At 49.3% G+C, this 22,127-nt stretch overlaps 2 protein-coding genes across 4 annotated transcripts in view; one reads left to right on the top strand and one right to left on the bottom strand.

The window, feature by feature from the left end:
* COL4A1 (collagen type IV alpha 1 chain) overlaps positions 1-8,858 on the bottom strand; it is a 157,149-nt gene extending 148,291 nt beyond the window's left edge. Inside the window, exon 1 of one of the 2 annotated variants that reach the window (XM_055244660.2) lies at positions 8,623-8,858. In XM_055244660.2, coding sequence (XP_055100635.2) covers positions 8,623-8,706 — 84 coding nt within the window. In that variant the 5' untranslated portion in view covers positions 8,707-8,858. The remainder of the gene's footprint in view (positions 1-8,622) is intronic. The other variant, XM_055244664.2, reaches the window with a different exon arrangement.
* Positions 8,859-8,959: 101 nt separating this feature from the next.
* COL4A2 (collagen type IV alpha 2 chain) overlaps positions 8,960-22,127 on the top strand; it is a 212,732-nt gene continuing 199,564 nt past the window's right edge. Inside the window, exons 1-3 of one of the 2 annotated variants that reach the window (XM_063618623.1) lie at positions 8,960-9,205; positions 9,541-9,624; positions 9,746-9,800. In XM_063618623.1, coding sequence (XP_063474693.1) covers positions 9,584-9,624; positions 9,746-9,800 — 96 coding nt within the window. In that variant the 5' untranslated portion in view covers positions 8,960-9,205; positions 9,541-9,583. The remainder of the gene's footprint in view (positions 9,206-9,540; positions 9,625-9,745; positions 9,801-22,127) is intronic. The other variant, XM_055244659.2, reaches the window with a different exon arrangement.

Here is a 22,127-nt window from a genome sequence, read left to right as displayed (position 1 = left end):
AATTGATAAAAAGCATCTGGCGCTAGCATAATGTTTACATGAAAAACATGTTTGTTAAAGATAAGCTAGGAATGAGAAATCATTCAAGAAGATCGCCCACTACATATCCTACGTAATAAAAACTGTGTCATCCCCTTTTCCAGTTAATATTATTGATTCTGGACCGGGTTTGTGTATGTGCCCGAAATAAATCGGATGCTGAGGCTGAACTAACCATTCTATGGATGGTATTTTCCCCCATCACTGACCCATTTTCCTGCTTTGGTAAGTTTATCTTCATTGTATAGGCCATTTCCGGACCAAAATTTAGGAGTTATTTCAAACCACTAACCCTCAACGGTCTTTTATCTCCAGAAACCGGATTTGGCAGTCGTTAAGAATTCCTCACCAGGAAGCCGAGCGGCCGGGCCTGGAGGAGGTGGGAGGGAGGCAGAGGACCCATGTTCACAGTCCTGCATCCCAGCGCCCACTGACTGGCTCTGCCCTGGGTCGGCCTCTGAGCTAGGGCGCTGAGCGCATCCTGCGCAAGTGTGCAAGCTCGCAGGCTCGCTGCAGAGGATGGCAAAACTCAGACAGAAAGCAGCTCAGTTCTGAGACACCCGAAGAGGGGAGAAAGCCACGGAGGGCAGAGTCTGCTCCAAGCACCGCTGTGCTCACTTACCATCAGCCCAGCCCTCTCCAGATCCACTCAGGAGCCTCCACTTTCTGACAGGCCACATGCATGTTTCTGGAAGCTTCTTCCCCCCGCCCATCTGACCTTCCAAACTGCACCACACAGCTGGAACCGGGATTGCGGGCAGGAGCAGAAATCAACGGAAAAAAAAGACAAAGAGAACTGGGAGGGCCATGTTACACGCAGGGGTTCAGCCTCAAAGTGAGTGCAAACCAATGTGCGGCACCGAAGGCCTGCACCTAAGGCTGCTCAAGCGGCTGCCTCAGTGAAAGAAGTCGGGCTATCAGTAGCCGCAGCCTCACCTGCTAGAAATGCAGATTCTCGGCATACCCCACACCTCCAAAAACAGAAGCTCTGGAGCTGTTTCGTGGAGCCCTCCGGCTGATGCTGCTGTGAGCTCACGTTGGACAATGGCTGAAGGATATCCTTGTGTGGGCCCTTACAGCCCCAAGGGGTCTTGATGTCATTAGTTTGCTGTTGATGCTTCTGAATTTGTCTTTAATTTAACAGAGTAGTGCCTGCACAAAGCAAGCTCGGTATAAATGCTTCACAGACATTAACTCACTTAATCCTCACATTTGCTCCCTAAGGAAAGCAACTGCCCTCATCCCCATCATACACGAGGAAGACCAGGCAGGGCCCACACGTTTCCCTGCAGGGCCTGTGACTGGTGCACAACCAGTGTGTCCCTGGACTGTCTCCTCTCTGGGTGTAGTTGAGACATTGCCATCGCCTTTCCAAAAAGTTGTGTGCACGTCTGACCCGTTAACGCCAGCTTCTCTGAGAAACAGACTTTTCTTTTGCCAGACTAATCGTAGGGTCCTTAGTCTGGTGGTAGCAAATACGTCACACACAACTCAGTATTAATTCTGTAACACTAAAATGGCATTGCATTCTTTAAAAAACTCCAAAATGCACCTCAAAAATTCAAGCTAATGATAAAAAAGAGTTGCTTATATTTTAAAATGACATTTCAAAGCTGGTGCTCTTGGATGATATGAAAATAAATGCTTCTGTGCTCAGAAATAAGGCATTGCTTGCATACAAGGGGAACTGCGGATTTTAAAATAAATTTGGATTGTTTTATATTACATAGTAATATATATAAAGCATTATTAGAGATGTAATAGCCAAATCTTCCACCAATTAGATTAGATATTAATATTATTTATTCAATAAATATGAAGGAAAAAATACCAAAATGGTTATCATTGGGTTTATCTGTACAACGCTGAAACAGAGAACAAATACTGACCTAGTACCTTCAAAAATGCCCCATGTGCTGAATGTGTTAGGCAAGGTTTATCTTTGTGCAATGAAGACACATAGTATTCTCCTCTGAATGTGCATCAACTGTCATTTTCTTCTGAATGTGGATCATCTCTAGGGATGAGTGTGGCTGCTGGGAAAGTTTGTAGAAATAGCTTTCAAAACATTGAATTACAGCTGGAACACACTGGGTTTTGTTCTTCACAAAGGAATATCCTTGTTTTCTAAAGCAGAAACTTAATAAAACCTTTAAACAATTTTAATTGTGTCCAATACAGGAATACTGTGCCTCCAGATCTTCTGCTGAATTGAGCAATGTTTATTTAAGTTAGCTGCACTCTCTATGAGTGAATATACAAATAGCTTCCCCAATTGTTGGTGTATTTGGTGAAATGAAAATAGAGCAGCTGACATCAAACTGGATGCTTCCAGCTCACGGCCAGTATCTCTGGCTGTGGTCCTTGCTGAAATCAGTGGCCACAGTACACTAAGATGTGTATGTATATGTATTACTAAACAATGGTAATTTTACAACTGAACAATGTACTGATTCTAAGAGCAACAGAAGATGAGGAGGTTGAATAGCTCTACTTTATCAGGTAAGAGGTACAACAACAGAAACACAAAAGCCCAAGTGGCCTGGAGAAGATTGCTTTAATATCTGATTTGGACACTTGGCCTTTGTCTTGTACCTTAAAGATCAAGTGAGCTTTAAAACTCAGATAAAATAAAATGTTTTTATAGTATGCAGATTAAAAACCAAATCCAGCAAAGCTTCCACAGAGAATATTACTAAACCACGGAATAAACTATTTACATAAAGTGTTCAGCAGTGTACATACTTCCAAGTCATGTTTAGTCTGTGGTGGAATATCTCCTCCAAATTCCAAATTAAGGGGAAACACCTTCATTTTCCCAGATTCATCTTTGTGTTCACTAGTAATACCACAGGGGTGGACAGTGTAAGCCAGCAGGCAGCTCCCTTTAGGACACTCCGGGGGTGGGAGGGGGGGATCCCAAGAGAATGGCAGCTAGAAAATTAGAACCAATTACAAATAATTAATTCCTGATTTCCTCCTCTGTGTCGGGCACTCTCCCAAACATGGTGAGATGCTTTAAAAAGAAGATTTGTCCTGGCAAGTGTTGGAACCAAGACATAAATGACAATGTAACTCCAAGCCATGTGGCAGCAACCACAACCAGCATTTCTCGAGTGCTGACTTCATGTGCACATCCTCTCCCCAGACATGGCGACCACCCTCACTGTATGTATTAGAGACTCCAAGCTCAAAGAGATCACAATGCTACTGAATGGCAGAGCAAGAATTGCAATTTAGGTGGATTTTTTCAAATCCAGATAGTCAACAATATTTCACATTACCACTCTGACTCGAGAGGGGATTGCATCGAAAAGGGGCAGGCTGCGAACTGTTTCAGGAGCTTCAGTGGGATGCATGCTAGCTGAGGGAAGATGAGAGGGCACTGCAGGCCGGGCAGCAGGAGAAGATGAAACAGCTTCTGTGGAATGCAGAGATTAGTCCTTCCTTACAGTTACCAAAGCCATATGTCGAGGAGTAGCAAGGAATGAGGCCAGAAAAATTTGACAGATCCGTACCGCAAAGGGAATGCACAGCCAAGCCAAAAAGAGGGGGAGCCCCAGTGAGATAGTAGGTGGTCATCAGCAGATCCTGAACCAGCAAGTCTGTGACCATAACTTAAGGAATTGAGGGCAATTAGCCTCTCACAGCCTGAGGAATGGGCTGGAGAGCAGGAGAGCTGGGAGGAGGGGCAGGGCCATGAGGGTTCGGTGGTGATCCTGGCACAAGGCAAAAGAGAGCTGGAAGGGAGTCCCAGCCATGGGAAGGGAAAGCTGCGGGTGCCTCTGGGAAGCATCCAGAAAGAAGTGGGAGACTTTGTGACTGAGCAGACACAGAGGGTAAAGAAGAGGAAAGGCTAAAGCCTCACAATCTCTGGGCTCTGTACCCAGAAACATCAGGGGGCACCAGGACCAAAATGGCAGAGTCAGGAAGGGTTGTCAGTCTGGGTAAAAAATGAGTTCAGTCCCGAACATATTTGCTCAGTTTGAGATCAAAGCAAGACAGCCAAGGGGAGGTGTCGCATGGAAATGTGAAGACGTTGAACTGGAGTTCAAGAAGGAGGTCTGGAGTCCCCTTCAGGGAGTAATGGTGCATCATGGAGCAGACCCCCGGTGGAAGTTAGAGAGTGCAAAGAACAAAGAGAACCACGCAGGGCTGCCCCTGCAGCTCACCCACACTGAGGGCCACGGGAAGAGGAAGAAGACAGAAGCAGAGACACGGAAAGAGTGCTAGGAGGGACCCACGTCCCAGAGTTAGGACCAGGAGAACAATGGAGGGAAGCGAGGCTGGAACCAGCTCACTGTGTACCAGACTATCAAAGTCTTCACCCCAAAGTCATTCCTACAGTGTCAAAAGCCTCAGAAGAAATTCACCATTAAAACATGTTCTGGTCGATATCCCTTTTCATTGTATGCATAAGAATGGTAGGAATATGCCTTTTGTATTGTTCTATAGTTGACATTTTTTCATGGTTGCTTAATAATAGCAGGAAGAACAATGCTCTAACATTATTTTAGGCATTCTATTGTTGCTTGAGCTGACTCTAGCCCAAGAACTCAAAATACCAAACCTCCTTGTGAGACATTTTAATGAGGTTAATCCTTCTTCAATTTGGGGAACAATTATTATAACAAATATCATAGAATTCATCAAAACCACTGTTGTCATTTATCCACTTCTTGATGTTCTTCTACTGTCTACAAAGGTTTGTCTTAGATCATCACTGGTAGGTTCCATTTGTCTGCAAAATCTTTACCAGCTCTTAACTAAATAACTGAACTTGTTATGACCATCCTTGCCAGTTCTCAGAAATTTGCCAACAGCCTTGTTAATGAATAATGTAGGGTTTTGTGAATTCCCTCATGGCCTGGCCCAAGTAAGGGTAGGTTTTCTGGGTCAGTTCCTAAAGGCACTCCTGACTAGAATCAGTCATCCATGCCGCAACTTTCCAAACATCCCCTGCCTGCCTACCTGCCACCTCCGAGAAAAGGGACAGGACCACATACTGGGGCCTCAGTTGGAGCTGGGAGCTCTTTTTTATCACTGGTCTCCTAAACCCTGCCCTTCCTCCAATTCTTTCCACCCCTCTGAGAGCAAAGTTCAGCCACCAAGATTGTTAATCATAGAAACAATGACATCTTGGTATCTCAAAGGAGCAAACTTGAAGGTCATCTTTCAGTGCAAAGACCCTTAGACTTGAGAGCAGACAGGCAGAATGACCATGTCTTCTGTGTATAGTACACCATCACAGCGCACACGGAAATGACATGCTGGTGTATAGTTCCTATTTCTCCCTCATATGTCAGAGGCGGAAGCCCTCCCAGAAGTTTCCTCTGAGTTCCCCAAAGCTGGATTCAGTGTTCCTATAGCCCTTCGATTCCCTTGATTGTGACATTTACCAGCCTGAGTTGGATTTGTCTGTTTCTTTTCCAATATTTCTCACTAGACCTTCCTGGGGACAGAGAGTGGGGGTGAGTCCCTGCCGCACCGCCAGCACCCGGCAAGGTCATGGCAGGAAGGAGGTGTTCCCGATGTGTGTGTGGAATGAAGGAAGGCACAAACGGGTCCGTGTGAGGAAGGGACAGATCTGCCAGGGAAACTGAGGTATAGAGTTCGATGAGTACCCCCAAATCATCTGCTTAAAAGCAGGTATAAAATGTAAGGTCCTCTGGTGCCTAAAGCACACTCAATCTGTGTACACACACCTGACTATTAATAATGTATGGCATTGATAATTCTGTGAATCTAGTCAGAGTACATGAACATTGTGTCTTCTGGTTGGTCTTAAAGTTATGTCCCTTCACCCTAGTCCAATTCCATCTATTAATATAAAGAGCTTGCAGATGTAAGGAATAGCTTCACCAATATCACTCCTGAGATCCTAGGCGATGCTGCTCTTGTTGGGACTGATGCAGAAACCAGCCTTCTCATCTAAACTGCATTTCCAGTAGAACACGGTCCATACTTATATGGGAATGAAATCTCACTTAGTTTGAACTCTAGGTCATTCAGTCCCAGAGGTGGTGACTAATGGTCAGGAGATGACAATATTGCTGGACAAGCATCACCACACTGAGGGGAAAGTTCACATTTCTAATCCTGAGAAATAATCTGTTAAGAAGCATCACACAGAACCAGCTGGAGGGGAGTGTGAAGGCTGCTGAAGGAAGGGTTCATTCCGCCCAGTGCAACTAAGTGACTAAGAGCAGAGAGTGCTCACAATCAGAACACTACTGGCACGTGTTTGTCTGGAGCCTGCAAGCTATTCCTCCTTTCTTGCTGAAGAAAAGTGGAGGAAGGGAGGAGCAGGCAGTAGAGTGGTAGGTTCAGCATGGGATAAAATCAGTGGTTTAGAAAATCCACCCATGAGTACGTAAACAATATGACCATAGCAGATACAGCAAATACAAAATTAAACAGCCTTTCATGACGAAAAACAATTCATGCCTGGCACACCGCAGGTGATGTCTGGATGTACAAATGCAGGTGAAGTGTGATTCAGACAGTGCAAAGGAGAGGTACGCCAACAGTCACTTCCACTGGCTTCTGAATTAGGATCTGATCAAATCCACAGCATCTTATCTTTCAAAATGTGCTTTTAAATTATGTTTTGCTTGGATCAGTATTGAAGCTATTTCAGTGTTATGGCACATCTAACAGCTGATTTTGGAAGGAGGTAAGCCAAAATGTTATTGATGGCATGAAAAGTGAGACAAATTTTAAAATTAGGCAGATTCAGTTTTTAAGTGATTTTCTTGTATACCCATATGTCATCTGCACATTAAGCACTTTTCTTTAATTAAGCTAGGGAAAACACAGAGTAACAATAATATCTGTGAGTCAGCTGTGATCAGAAGTGCGCACATGCTGCATCTCTTAAAAACAGTCCATGGCACCTCAAGGGACACTGCAAAGCCAGTGGCCGGGAATGTAATTGAGCTTTAGGAAATGAGTAAAGGGAAGTAAAATCATCTCCAGCTCAACATTAATGCATTTGATTTCCCGGGTGAGAACAGGATTTGCGTTAACTGAGTGGTTCTTTCTTTCTACAGAAAGATGTTTGGAAAGCCAGCTTTTACAGTTAGCTTTGCTCTGCTAGCATTATCCACCAGAAAATCGAAATGCAAACAGCTCCTGTTTCCCAGTGAAGAACTTTCTCTGATTTACCTTACCATCATCAGGCTTCACCATCTCACCTTGGAAGCGTTCAATCTTTTGGTCAATATTTCTAGACCAAAATAAAGTGCTCTCAAGCCTGCTCTTTGGAAAGTATTTTGTCATCATTACCAAAGAGTGTTTAAATAACTGGCTATGAAGTTTGGGGAGACTGGGCTGGGAGGTACAATCTGAAGTTAATTGCTGATGTAATCATTAGTCCTTTCAATACCCAATGGAGAAGCTGCCTCCAGGGAGATAAGCTCTCAGTTAGGAGACATATCACCAGTTCTCTCTGGCATGTAACAGTTAACAATTTCTATACAGTTAAGTGGATTTAGTGAGTATCATTCTTCCAAGAGAGAAGTAAATTTTTTTTTTAAAGAGGAAAACAAAGAACAAGATTAAGAACAGTAAAAGAATAAGTATGGAAAATCTGGTAAGTAGCAAAAATCATTTTTAAGCATTTGAGGGAGAAACTGCAAAATCTGTTCAGAAGCCACACCTTCCGGCCTGTGGGACTGCATGGCTGTGACACTGAGCAACAGCTGAAGTCTCTATTCTCTCGGAGGGGAAGGAAAAAAGGAAACAACAGTCAGTCCAGGCTTGTCCACGGCTGGAAGCCTCGACTCCTGCAAACCGATCTCCCAGATCCTTTCTGGGCAAGCACATAACCAGAGGAAATGAAAACTAGAAAAACAATTTGTGCATGGAACAATGACATGGAGTTTCACTTTGGTTTCATGCTCAAATATGAATGTGGCTATAATTTTTTAAAATATATATTAATAGAAGGCAACGAGTTGAGGATGGTGGCTTCTTCAAGCCGGGCGTCCAGAAGAGCCCCACTTCTGCCTTGGAGCGCGCCTTAGGCAGCAGTCGTGGGAAAGCTCAGATACAGCTGTTTCCAGGCAAAGGGCCCAGAGATTTTCAGCCTCAGCCACCAGGGTCTCCAGACAAGGAGAAATACGCCCAAAGCTGCTCCCAGGGGCTAGGAGCTCGGAGCTCCCAGTGTGGGTCTCTGAGCAGCGCGGGGTGGGCGCTCCCGGCCCTCCAGTCCCCAACTCCCTCGCGCATCCGGGACCGGTGAAGGCTCCCAGCCGCCCAGCATCCCCGCGACGCGGGTTCAAATCCCGCCGGCTCCCGGGCACCCTCACCCCGCCACAGCGCAGGCTGTTTCTCCTCCCTTCCCCAGAGGAATTCCCTAACTCTCCAGTACCCATACCATAACAAAGGAGGCTCGGTCCACCAATGCTCGACCGTGGCCTACAGGGACCCCCAGCGAACACCGGCCCAGAGAATGCACCTGGCCGTGCCACGCGCGACCCCCGAGGGGCAGGCGGAAGGGTCCAGGCGCGGACAAAGGGGCCTCTCGGGGCGCCCAAGCTCGGGGCGGGACGCCGGGAGCGGAGCTGGCCGGGAACTCACCTTCGCAGCGGCCCGGCTGTGCTCCTCGTGGAGCAGAAGGGCGGCGGGCAGCAGCAGCAGCCAGACGCTGAGCCGGGGCCCCATGGTGGCGCGCCCGAGGCGGCGAGGGACGGCTGCCCGGCGTGCGGGGGCCGCGGCGGGCAGCTAGCTCTCGGAAGGCTGGACTTTCAGCGCTACGCACCGTCCTGGGTGCGGCGGCTCCAAGCGGAGACCTGAGCGCGGCGGGCCGAGCTCCCCAATTTGTTGGCGCTGCCCCCTCCCCCCGGCGGTGCGCGGGCGGCGCCTCAAAGGGGAGGACCCTGCGGCGCGGGTAAGAGGCGGCGGGAGCGCGCGGCCCGGGAGTGTGGCCGCCGTGCGCCGGGACACCAGGGCTCCGCGCTCCGCACTCAGAGGCTCCCGCGTCCCAACCCCCTGCGCCCGCGCGCTCGCGGATCCAGGCCGAGGACCGACAGGGGCCGCCCGAGCCCCCGGGGCCGGCGCCCAGAGAGCCCACCAAGGCCGGCCGCCCTGCCGGTGTGCCGCCAGCGGGTGCTTCTGGAAGGGCCAATGCGCTCGGGCAGCAGCCCCTGAAGCCGAGCCCGAGGTGAGAGCGACCCCCGAGCGGCGCCCAGACCCTGGCCCGAGAGCACCGGCTTGGAGCGCCTTGTGCAGGCTACGGCTGCACGCTCTCCTGCTTGGGAGTAGAAAGAGGGAGGGGTTGGAGAGCGAAGACCGAGCTCCTCGGCCAAGCAGCACCCACAGGGGCCTAACGGGAGGCTCTCCTTCTTTCCGGGTCTTGGCGGGGGGGGCTGCCCTCCGGTCACCCCTGCATGCGGGGGGCGCACCGCGCTGTCCCCGCGTCTTGCGGACCGAGACCGGCGGTGAGGATGGGCTGCCTCCCTCATCCTGCGCTAAACTCGCTTTGTCTCTCGCCCCTAGGCTAAGTGGGACTGACCGGGCCCAGAGTGGACGAACCGCCAGCATGGGGAGAGACCTGCGCGCGGCCGGCCCTGCCCTACGGCGGTAAGCGACTTTCTGCCTGGTCCCCGTGGGTCACGCGCGCATGGGCCCTTCCGTGTAACTCTCGGAGACTGACAAGCCGGGCCCGCACGTTCATGTCTCTCTTCCTCCCTTTCCCATTCAGGTGGCTGCTGCTGGGGACAGTGACCGTGGGGTTCCTCGCCCAGAGCGTCTTGGCGGTAAGTCCTGGCTCCCGCTCCACGCGCTTGGACTTGCGCGCCGGAGAGTGGTTGGGACGTTTGAGTGGCCTTGGAGAAGGCAGCTCGTCCGTGCGCTCCCAAGTGTGTGTGTGCGTGTGGGTGTTCGCCAGCCTGCCCACCAAGGTTCTGAGAAAGCTTGCTCTTCCCTCATCACGCTTTCCACTTTTCCTTCCCATGGGTTCCCAGCGTCAATCCTGTGCTTTGCAAGCGTCGGCCCTTTCACGGGAGCTGGGAACTTAAAATGTAGCCTGAGGCACCGTTTTCGTTGTTTTGAGCAAAGCCGCAGCCGTAGAGGCCAGGAAAGAGTGTCAGTCACTAGGCGGTGAGACGCCAGGCTTAGGGCGAAAAAAGTTTTCCTGGAACTCGGGAGCTCGTGGGCAGGCTCTGTCACGGACTGAGGGTTTTTTGTGTTTTTAAATGGGAGTCTCTGGGTAAAGGGGCGGGGCGAGGAGGCGAACAAGACAACCTTAGTATTGTTTGAATTGAGCCATTGCGAGGGAACAACGGCAGAAAAACCGCGTTTTCTCCCAAGTCCTGTTCCGGCCCTGGAAGAGCTGCTCCGGGCGCCACACTGGGATCCTGTTCGCCGAGCCTGCCCCTCCACGCCGGCCATGCACAGCCCTGCCGGTACCGTGGGTGCAGTTGGCGACTGCACTGCGAGGCTTTGTACATTTTATACGTTTTGTTTAAAGAGTAGGAGCCACTTTGACTGAACTTTACGTAACCATGGCTAAAATGAAGAGGTTTGGTAGATGAATTCAGTGCAGGACTCAAATGTTCAGACAGGAGCTGAACGCGGAGGGAGCTTTCGAGATGTCCGCTGCCCCTCCTCTCCTTACTGTGGCCGATGGAGTAGCCCTGCCCTGTGGCAGCCAGAGCCCAGGTGGATTCCTCCTGGGAACGACCCCTCCCTCCTCAGCGCGCACTGTGCCAGAGCAGGACACGGGTACAAAGGGGAAACGTGTTCATTATTTCATTTGAATTCTGTTGTTTTTGCATCGTTCTGCCCTGATGTAAAACAAACCAGGATTTTAAAGGCAGTGAGTGATGAGGGGCTACTCCCCCTTGGGAAAGAGCTGCTAACTTTACTTTTCCGCTGCTGTTGGTTCCGGTTCAAAGCCCAGTTTGGGAAGTAAGAGGAGGACTCGGAGACTTTGACCAGAGCACTCCAGGCCAAAGTTTTCTTCCAGTTCAGGTCTGTCTCTTCGTCCCAGCCCCGACTTAAGATCAGAACCTAGATATTTGAACTAGCCCAGTGACCCTGTGAATTCTAATGCACATGTCTGTACTGCATGTGTGACTTGGCTCAGATTTATGAACCAGAAGCAATGCATGCACGCGCACGCACACACACTCAAAGAAGGGGGCGATCCCTAGAAACTACCAAATCAGGCTGTGTGTACTTTGGTTGTATTGACACCCGCATCCCGTTGTCCCCTAGAGCCACTTTTATAATTTCCATATGTTCATGCCTAAGGATGGTGGGAGTCCGAGGAATTCTTTTCTGAACTCATCCTAAAATTGGTGGAAAGACCGCCAAGCACCTAGGTCCAAAGACCTAGGTATTAGCCTGGGCATGGCGGCTCACGCCTGTAATCTTAGCACTTTGGAGGCCGAGGCCTGCGGATTGCCTGAGCTCAGGAGTTCGAGACCAGCCTGGGAGAAACACGGTAAAACCCTGTCTCTACTAAAATACAAAACATTAGCCGGGCTTGGCGGCGCTTGCCTGTAATTCCAGCTACTCAGGAGGCTGAGGCACAAGAATTGCTTGAACCCAGGAGGCCGAGGTTGCAGTAAGCCGAAATAGCACCACTGCACTCCAGTCTGGGCAACGGAGCAAGACTCTGTCTAAAAACAAAACAAAATAAAACAAACAAACAAAAAAAACCTAGTTACTAAACATAGCTCTGCCCTAATCTCTTAAATCCAGAGCCCCAATTTCCTTACTCTGAAGAACTACGGCTTCTTACAGAGGTCAAGTACCCTAAGGCAGATAGGATACCTCTATGCCTCCCCAAAACCTCATCAATGCTGCAAGCTCACCCTCAGTCTCTTTGACTCTTTGATCTTTGGATGGCACCAAGAACATTGATTGCCCAGCAGAGCTTCTCAAAGTGCAGGCCCCCTAGACCCCCAGACCTAAATCCTGGAAAGGCTTGTTAAGAAGTCAGGTCCCATCTCAGACCTTCTGGTCAGACATTCCGGGGTGGAGTCCAGGACTCCGCCTCCCCACATGATACCAGAATCTGGGAACCACTGAACTAGAGTATTGGGTTGAGAGGCAGTTGAGATTACTTGCCAGTTCACTGTATTTCCCTGGGCTTTAGATTCTAACTCAACAAATACAAATAGATATTTTTAATCATTTTACTAGGGACCTACTAATATGTGTTAAGAGTCATGTAGTTTGTTACGTTCAACAAGGGACTGGTCTTCTACTTACTCGCTTCTTGGTAACCACTGGCTTTAATGGCTGTTCCTCGTGAAATAATGTTTCAATTTTCAACTGTATTGATGAAAGATTTTTCTTAATTGTGGCAAGGACTCTTTCCTGGGTAGGTCAGTTCAGGAAAAAGGGCTGCCGCCGGGTCCTTGAAGAGTTTTGTTTCGGAAGCACCTAGGATGGGTAGTGAAGAGCCTTGGTGATTACTTATTGGGCACTTCCTGTGCACCAATTTGTCTGTACTAATGCTTCTAATCCTCACAAGAAAGCACACTGATGAGCTAGGTAACTATTGTTACCCCCATTTTACAGGTGAGAAAAGCCACAAAGGGTTGCAGCCCTTGCCCAAGGTTCCTGTCTTTGTAACTGAATGAGACGGATTAGAACCCAGGCCTCTTCCTCCACACTGAGCTTCCCAGCGCCTGAAAGGTGGCCGGGAGGGCACTCCTGAGTTCCAGCCTTTGAGTCTCCTGGGGTGTGGGTGCTTTCTTCTTCGTCTTGACCTTGGACTAACAGTGGAGTAGGCACTGATTCCCAGGAAGGAGGCTCTCCCCCTCCTTCCTCCTCTGCTTCTCCCACTGTGAGGATCAGGGGCACCAAGTGAAGGAGAGAAGCAAGACCCTTCCCAAAGGGAGGAAAGGAAGCCGAAATCCCACGGGGCCGCCTGGGCTCTAGACTCAGTGTGAACCCAGGTGCTCTGTGTGGGCACCTCAGGACACACTCCCTGCTGTCCAAGGTGCCCTTTCTAAAGGTGCCCTTGTTTGAATGCAGTGCCAAGATGCACAAAATGCCTTCATGTAAGGCAGTGTGACACAGGGGTCCCATCCCAGACTTGAGGCAGGTTGATGGGGTGCAGTTCTCAGTTTGGTGGGCAGCTGAGGGGCTGCCGCCTAGGGTGGGCACTCACCAAGCCTCTGCGTCCTAGTTCTCCTCTCCCCCAAAACGCAGGTGTTACTCATCCCACCCACCTCATAGATGGGAGTGCTGTGAGGTGTGTGGGTGCATGTGAAGCGCCTTGGAGGGTCTGGCACAGCCTGGGTGCCAGGAGGTATCCCCTGGGCCTGTTTAAGGGACATCCCCTCGGCTGCCTATTCTAACCTTCATGGAGGCTTAAAAGCACTCACTGTAGCCGCTCTGAGCATTGTCACCTATCTCCAGAGGCTGGCAGCAGCCTGAGGGATCAAATATGCAGCCGGCTGGGTGGTCACCTGAGGACCTCTGGCTGGGACCTGGGGCCACAAAGACGTGGGTTCACGTAGGTATCAGTGTGGGGCCCCTGCCTGCCGCTTAGTTTCCAGGCTGTCCTCAGGGCTCCAGCCCCAGGAAATTCGCCTGGCCTTCCCTGCCCTCCAAGCCAACAGCTGCGGTGGCAAGTCCTTTCCGCAGGCTTTGGTACGGGGAGGAGAGGTGTTGATGCCGCATGAGGCCCAGAGCTTTCTGTAAGGATCAGGAAGGACAGTTCTTTCCTGCATTTCTTGGAGCTGAAGTGCTATATTGCTCAAAACAGGGCCCTCTGAGAAGAAGGGAAAAGCACGGGGTTCCTCCTCTGCTCGTGGATAAACCAGCATAGCTCAGCTCTCTGGAGGCTGTTAAAGTCTTCCTCCATGGGTGACTTGTAGGACTTGGCCACGATAAGTAATAGCAGAGATTTGTCAACAGCATCCCAGAACGAGAGGTGGGTAGGAAGGGCAAACCAGAAAGCTCAGGAGAGGAAACAGGCTCTGTACAACCAAGCGGCTATGTTTACAACCAGAGAGACAGAGGTGAAAAGGAAAAGGTTCTAGAATAGAAAAAAGATTTTGCTAAAATAATAAAAATCAAAGAACTGTGTTTAATTGTGTTTCTAGGGAGAGGGAAAGAAAATGGGTGTGTAGTTTAAATAATGGAGAAACTCAAGGGAAAAACTAAATGCCATGGAGATTTAACTTTTCAACACTGTGTTGATAATATAATGAAGAGATCACCACCTAGAAAGTGGTGTGGGAATGCCTCATTCTTTTTATCTGAAGAAGAATGTTTGTACTTGATTAGAGGGTTTTAGAGAGAGCTCTGAAACTGGCCTCTTGCTTTGTGTCTGCTGGTGTCTGCTGTGTCGTCACTGCTGAAGGTGGGAGGCAATGTCTGCAACCCCCGGCCTTGGCTGATTCGGCCTGTGAATCAGGGACCAGGAACGACACAATAGTCTTGAGAGGCCATAAAGTCTAATCCAGCCTGTTGCTAACTGGGTTCTGACTTCAGGGCAAGACACTTCACGTGCTTTGGCTCTGGAGCCTGGAAGAGAATGTTGTGTGGTATGGATCTCTCAGGTGATCAACATACTATGAGTAAGTTAGAGACTCAGCAGGGAGGGCTGGCCTGGCAGGTGTGCTAAGACCTGTGAGGGGGAGCTGGGGTCTCCGCGGTGACGCTGGAGATGAGAAAGCCCTTCCAGATAAGCTCCCGAATAGAGTTTATTCAGCCTGCACCAGGATATCGCTTAGAAATCAATATGCCACATGGGACTTTTTATCTTCATGGTGTCGAGAAGCTTCTGGAATCCAGTAAATACGTGACACTTCTCAGTTGAGATGAGAAAAAGGGTGGAGTTCCTGGATAGTCCCCTCTTGCTGTTTCCCTTTGGCGGCCCCTCCCTTCAGTTAATGAGACCCTCTCAGGACAGGTGACGGCCTAAGTGACTCGCTGCTCTGGATTTCATTGGTGGCTCTGGAGGACGGTAATTTTTATTTTGGTTACCCATGAAAGAAGAAGGTGGTGTCTAATTTTAGAGAGACTTCATGGGTGTCTCCAGTCCTGTTGATGTGGTCAGAGAGTGAATTTCAAAGGCAGTGCGAGCAGCCCGTATCCACCCAGCAGGCTCCTACCCTGGTGCCCCGTATCCACCCAGCCGGCTCCTACCCCGGTGCTGGGTTCCAGCCCCTGCCTTGTCTCCTGAGCTCCTGGCTGGCTCCTGAGTACTCTGCTTCAGTGTCTTCTGTTGCCTTGGACGAGGCTGCCTTTTGAAGCAACACACTTTTTGGTAAAACCTGCTCCTTTTAAGTGCAGCGTGGTATCCTGGGGCGGGTCCTGGGACAGAAAAACTGCACTAGTGGAAAAACTGGTGAGATTCTAGCAGAAGCTGCAGTTCAGCGTGATAGTGTTAATTTCTGTACCAGTGTTAATTTCTGTACCAATATTAATTTCTTAGTTTTCACAGAACTGTGCCATAGTTTTATAAAATGTCAATATGACATCATGATGTCTGGGTGAAGGGTGTGCAGGGACTCTCTGTACTATCTTTGCAACTCTTCTGCAAATCTCACTTGCTTCAGAATTTTAAAATGCTCCCAGGAGTATCAGCCAGTCACACTTGGTGTGCACAAGTCAGATGGACAAATGCGTGGAGAAGGCTGAAAAACAGCCAGTCTCGAATGAGCAGTTGCGGGCAGCAAGAGGGAAATGTTGCTCCCATGCTTTTCTCTAATAGAGTAAGTGAACAGAAGTCCCTTCCGCTTAGCGGGAAATACAGCGGAGGTAGACCCGAGCGAAGCCTGGGTAAAGGGATTTTTGTCCCCTGGCCGTGGGTGGAGTCATTTGTGAAGACGGGAAGGTTTCCCTGTGGAGTTTCTGCAGCACCACGTGGGAGGCCCAGTGGAGCTGTCGTAGGGTCTCTTCTTCGCTGTGGGGGGAAATGGCCGCTCCATTGTTTCCTGAGCCCATGATGGAAGGGCAGGCTTGTATCAGAGTGTCGCTGCAGGGACAGAAAACATGACAGTGGAGGAGCCCGGTGCTGCCCATACCCCCTCACCCTTAGGAACGCATCAGGCAGTACCCTCGTGCCCTCCCGGGCTGCACAGAATGGGAGCCCTCTTCCCACCTGCCTAGGAAACCCCATGGGCCACAGGGACGGGCAGGTGGCAGGTGGCTGGTGGAGGACTTAGGCCGCCTGCACACGTGAGTCACCTGATAGAAAGGGACAGGCCATGGCAGTGGGATTCGGAGTCCCAGCCTCTCAGTGGCCTCAGCTTCTGTGTTAGTTAGGGGCCAAGGGAAAGGGGCCCGGAACGAGGATGGCCAGTGGCCAGTGGCTGTTGCCTTGCACAGTTGCCTGTCATCACCCAGCCGTTGTTAACTGGAAACGAGAAGCATGAGCGGAGCCGCCCTCTGCCTGGCCTCTGCCAGTTCTGCTCTGCACACCCTGTCTGCACTCCAGGACTTAGCCCCGGGGGGATAAGGATGGCCTGTCCCTTTCTATCAGGTGACCCGCAGCAAGTATCACACACCTGCACAATGGCTGGAGCCTCTGTCCTTTGCAATTGAGGCCCATTTCAGGGTCTAGCTAAAGTGTCTTCTCCACTGATAGGATTTTAAATTCTTTAGGATCAAGGATTATAAGTCATGATTGTAACTCTATAGACTTGAAACATTTGTCTTCACCCATCATCCACTTTTTTTATTTGTTTGTTTGTTTTCGTTTTTGTTTTTGAGACGGAGTGTCGCTCTGTCACCCAGGCTGGAGTGCAGTGGCATGATCTCGGCTCCCCGCAACCTCTGCCTCCTGAGTTCAAGCTATTCTCCTGCCTCAGCCTCCCAAGTAGCTGGGATTACAGGCACGAGCCACCATTCCCAGCTAACTTATGTATTTTTAGTAGAGACGGGGTTTCACCATGTTGGCCAGGCTGGTCTCAAGCTCCTGATCTCAGGTGATCCGCCTACCTCAGCCTCCCAAAGTGCTGGGATTACAGGCATGAGCCACCACGCCCTGCCATCATCCACTTTTTCTCCCAGAAACATGTCTTCTTTAGCTGACATTGCTGTTCCCACAGTCCAAGTTCAGGGCATCTTGCATCGGCCCTCATGGAATGATTCATGGGTACCTTTATCTGCCCGAGGCCTGAAATACAGTGGGCCCTCAACAGCGCTTGTTACATAAATGATTGCAGTTAGTTGGCAGCAATGCAAGCAAATCCTTTGGATGAGGAGTACAGTCATGGAACTACTAATAAAAGATGAGATTAAAATGTATTTATTCTTACTGTGGGTTTTTTTCCCCAAATTATCTGCTTTCTCCCACTGGATAAAACTAGCTGTATATGATGATAAAGGAATCGTGGATCAGTCTGAAAGATTTGCATTTTTTCCTAGGGATTGTTTCAACCCCACCCATAGAATTCCTGTTTTGTTGCTTTTACCCAGTTCAGTGATCTCCCATGTGGGAATTAGAGAAGAAAGTGTGTTTTTGAATTTCATGGACTGATTATCTGGTACCTGGTGGTGAATATTATATAACAATATTTTTCTGCATGTTGAGTGTTTTTGGATCCTTGACTGTGGAGTAATGGGACCCTGTGAGATCCAGGAAAAGGGTTTCTGTTCGTGCACAGGGTCAAACACAAGTGCCCTGGAATGCATCAAAGGCTGTGGTTTGTCCACAAGAGAAAGGAGATGCCGATTAGCAGCCATGATGCAATCATTGCAAACTGTGTCGGGAAGGAGCATCGCAACGATGCAGGCACTGGAGCCACCAGCCTGGCCCTCCTTCCCGCTCTGTCCTCCCCGCCTTCCAGTGACACTGGCTCCAGATTAGGTGAAAGGAAGGGGTCCCCTGGGAGATTCTTTGTGGGATCCCCAGAACCAAACCTAAGAAAGCATCCCTGAAGATGCTTCCAGCATTCCAGAACCTCTCGGAGCAGCTAAAACACCCTGCAAAGAAACAGCAAATCCTGCTTGCTGAGCCACTGGTGCTGCAAACTGCTCTAAGCCATGGATGGTTTACAGATGGGTAAACTGAGGCATGTGCAGGAAGGCACCTGGTAGGGTAAATAGGAACAAAGTGTGGAGTGAAACCTAGAACTTGCCGATTCTAAAACCTCTGCTCTTAACCACTGGCTAGGTGAATAAACCCCAGCCACAGAATATATATATACACATCTAAAATACAGAAACTGTTGTACATGTGAAACATAGATATGTATATTATATGTAGAAAATATGTTATCAATCTACATGGAATATACAGAGCTAGATGATAGACATAAAAGAGAGAGAGAACACACACATACATATGCACCCTGTACACACACACACACACACAGACACACAGATGCACACACACATGCATGCACATAGACACACACATGCACCCAGCACACACATACAGACACATACATGCACATATACACACACTCTTGCACCCCACACACACATATAGACACAGATGTACACACACATGCACATAGACACACATGCACATATAGACGCACACACCTCACACACACACAGACACACAGATGCACACACACATGCACATAGACACACAGATGGACACAGACACACACTTGCACCCCACACACACACACACACGCACATATAGACACATACTTGCACCACACACACACATACACACAGATGCACACACACGCACATACACATAGATGTACACATGCTCACAGAGACACACACACACATACACAGAGACACACACTTGCACCCCACACACACAGAGAAACACATGTACACACGCATACACACACATGCTCATGCGTGCACACACACACACACTCTTAGCTGGAGGATGCTCCTGATTTCTTTCTCCATGGGGGCTGCCAAGGCAGAAAAAGACTATACCTGCCTCTGGGGAGCATCAAACAGACCTGTTTCTTTAGGGTCCCTTCTGCAGAGAGGCTGGACAGAGGCACGAGTGTGACTGAGTAGCCTCATGAACTTTGAAAAATAAAGGCTAAGATGACTGCACTCAGTAGAGGCATTTAAAGGATGACCAAGAAATACATGAGAATGGGCAAAGGGACAGTTTCACCTGTAGAACCAAGAGTCCTGCAGACACAACCCCCAACCGGCCCTCTCCAAGTCTGGCTTGAAACTCCGGGCCACTAGGGTAGATGCTGCTGCAGCCGTGTAAAGGGGAAAAGGAGGGGCAAACACAGCTTTATGTTTGGCTGTTGGAAAATTCTGCTAGTCCTAATTTAGAGAAGGACTTACTGAAATCCTATGGGCAAAAGAGACCTTCCTAAAATTTTTTTTTTTTTTTTTTTTGAGACAGTCTTTCTCTGTCCCCCAGGCTGGAGTGCAGTGGCGCGATCTCGGCTCACTGCAAGCTCCGCCTCCTGGGTTCACGCCATTCTCCTGCCTCAGCCTCCCGAGTAACTGGGACTACAGGCGCCTGCCAACACGCCCGGCTAATTTTTTGTATTTTTAGTAGAGACGGGGTTTCACCGTGTTAGCCAGGATGGTCTCGATCTCCTGACCTCATGATCCGCCCGCCTCGGCCTCCCAAAGTGCTGGGATTACAGGCTTGAGCCACCACGCCCGGCCTAAGACCTTCCTAAAATTATCTTAGACGTACAGGAAACCCAGTGGGCACTACGGAGAGACAGGGGATTCCATTTTCCCTGGACCAAAGCCAGCTTCCTTACACTGGGTCTTCTCTCACTACCCCGTGTTTGTGCTGCTGTTTTTCATGGAAGTCCCCATCGGCCAACAGGAGGATAGGTGTGGTCTGTTAAAAAGAAATGGAGCCTGTGGGCTTGAGCCCAGAGACTGGGAAAAGTCACTTTTCCTTTCTGAGAATGCTTGTCTTCATCTGTAAATGGGAATACTAAAAACTATGTCCCAGGGTCTCATGTATGTGACATTCGTTCATTAAATGAACATGTCTGATGCTACTAGGAATAATTCACTCACGAGTTCTAGAACACCCATCCTCCCATGGACTCGTGTCTGGGTCAGAGCAAGGACAAGCAAGGAACCCTGAAGTCTGATCAGTGTGTGTGCGTGTGTGTGTGTGTGTGTGTGTGCATGTGTGGTGTAGGGTTGTCCAACCATCTGACCCAATTTTACATTAAATATGTCATCTGGGATTATTCATGATAAGACAGCAACCTGAAGACGTTCACTATTTGAAAGCCACTTTATTGGTTCTATATGAGACTTTCAGTACGATTGATTTGGTATGCAGTTGTACTCATCAGCAAGCACCTGTAAGAGCCTCCACTCACCCTGCTCACAGGAGACGTCGGGACTCAGACAGGGGCCCCACAGGAATAGGGCCAGCTGGGGTCTTGGGTTTGAAACTGCTGTTGCTGCTGCCTGGCCAGGTGACGTTGGTGCGAGTATTCAACTCTTTACACTGTAGTTACATTTCTAAAACTGAAGTTAAAATAGTTCTTACCTTATGCATGGGCTCGGAGGAGCAAGAAGAAATTGGCTGTAGAGAGTTTAGCGTTCTTAGCATTGCGGTGCTTGATCAACACTAGTTCATGTCTACCTGGCTTTAGGTTGTTGCTTTTTAGGTCTTCATCCTCAATACGTAAAGAACTTGAAGCCACAGAGAGTGAAGTTCAAGTTAACTAGAGTTACTGTTAACTCTAGTTAACAATATGGAATAATGAAATATTCCGTATTTCATTATGAGCCGGTTGGGGGTTGTGTCTGCAGGACTCTTGGTTCTGCAGGTGAAATTGTCCCTTTGCCCATTCTCACGTACTTCTTGGTCATCCTTTAAGGGCCTCTCCTGAGTGCAGTCATCTTAGCCTAGAGTTACCTTAGCCATGGTACTGGGACAGGAGGAAGCGGGTCAGCAGGACTGTGGGTGTGGAGGGCCTGTGGGGGAAGGTTTTAGTCTTCACGATTCTGGTGCCTGGAGTGCTGAGACCCTGGTGGCTCTAAGCAGGTGGCCGCTGAGCGAGAACTGGTGGAGATGCGCCTTCCTGATGCCTTGAGAGGGTTATTTCCATTTTCCTTAAGTTTAGGAAATGTCACCCAAAGGAAACATTTTAATATTAATTACATTTCAGTCAAGGTGTAACTAACTTATTTCCAGAACAAATGGAAACACTTATAAACGAAGAACAATTTGTTCAAATAACCATTAGAAGCAAGTATAATTTAGCAAAGCAAGACAACTCAAGAGGCTTTGGTTTGGCAACATGATATCAAAATGCAAAACAGAATCTTAGGAGAGAGTTTCCTTCTTGAGAGAGCAGAAAGATTTCCCTCCATACCATTTCCTAGCAGGGCAACTACTTCTCAGATTAGCATGGAAAGGCCTCCCAGACTAGCCTCTACCCTCCAACAGCCAGGTGAGTCAGGCCAAGGCGTGGGTTCCCTGAGGAAGATTCCCGCTGGAAATTTCAGGGAAGAACCTCACCTCCTTCCCTTTGTTCCTTACTTGGTAATTGTCCTAATTGTAACAAGCATCCAAGTTACAATTCAAGACCAAGTAAGGACCTGAGGTGATCTCCCGTCCTGTCTGAAATCCACCTTTCTTTCCTAGCTGTTCCCGCCAGATTTCAGCGCCCCCTTCCCTTCTCCTCCCAAGACAGTCTTAGCTCAGACAGGACTTCCTTAGTCTTAGTCATCAGCTCTTATTGTCCGGCCTCCTCCTTCCTGTTGTAAAACAAGGAATCTTAACAGCAAGTAGGCCAAAATTGCGTAGCTTCAGTGATATGTCAATTTCCTGCCCGTAAGTGCAGACATCAGGTTTTGTTGTGGTTACCCACATCAAGGCACCAGAGGTTGGAAAAGTCAACACATTTCTAGTTAAGGCACACCGCACAGTGAGTTTTCAGCTGTCTGCGTTGGCTTTTGTGAATGTGTCTCTGTCCACCTGAAGGTTCTGGTTCTCACATCCTGGGCTCTCCTTTTGCCAGGCGCAGCCGCACAACCCAGGAACAGTCCTAACCCATTACATAAGGTGGCGAGGCGGGGCTGGCAGGTGGCACGCCAGGTCACCTCCGGGCACTGGGTGACCCAGTCATTGGCCCCCTACGGCGACCCCCTGCCGTGTGGGTGCCACTGGCACCTCCCCTGGGCTCCCAGTGCTGTGATTTCTGGGCGATTTCTCTGCGCTCCAACAAGAGTGATTTGTT

Source organism: Symphalangus syndactylus, chromosome 15 (genome assembly GCF_028878055.3).
Source record: "Symphalangus syndactylus isolate Jambi chromosome 15, NHGRI_mSymSyn1-v2.1_pri, whole genome shotgun sequence".
Classification (NCBI taxonomy): domain Eukaryota; kingdom Metazoa; phylum Chordata; class Mammalia; order Primates; family Hylobatidae; genus Symphalangus; species Symphalangus syndactylus.
This window is presented reverse-complemented; position numbering and strand designations above follow the sequence as displayed.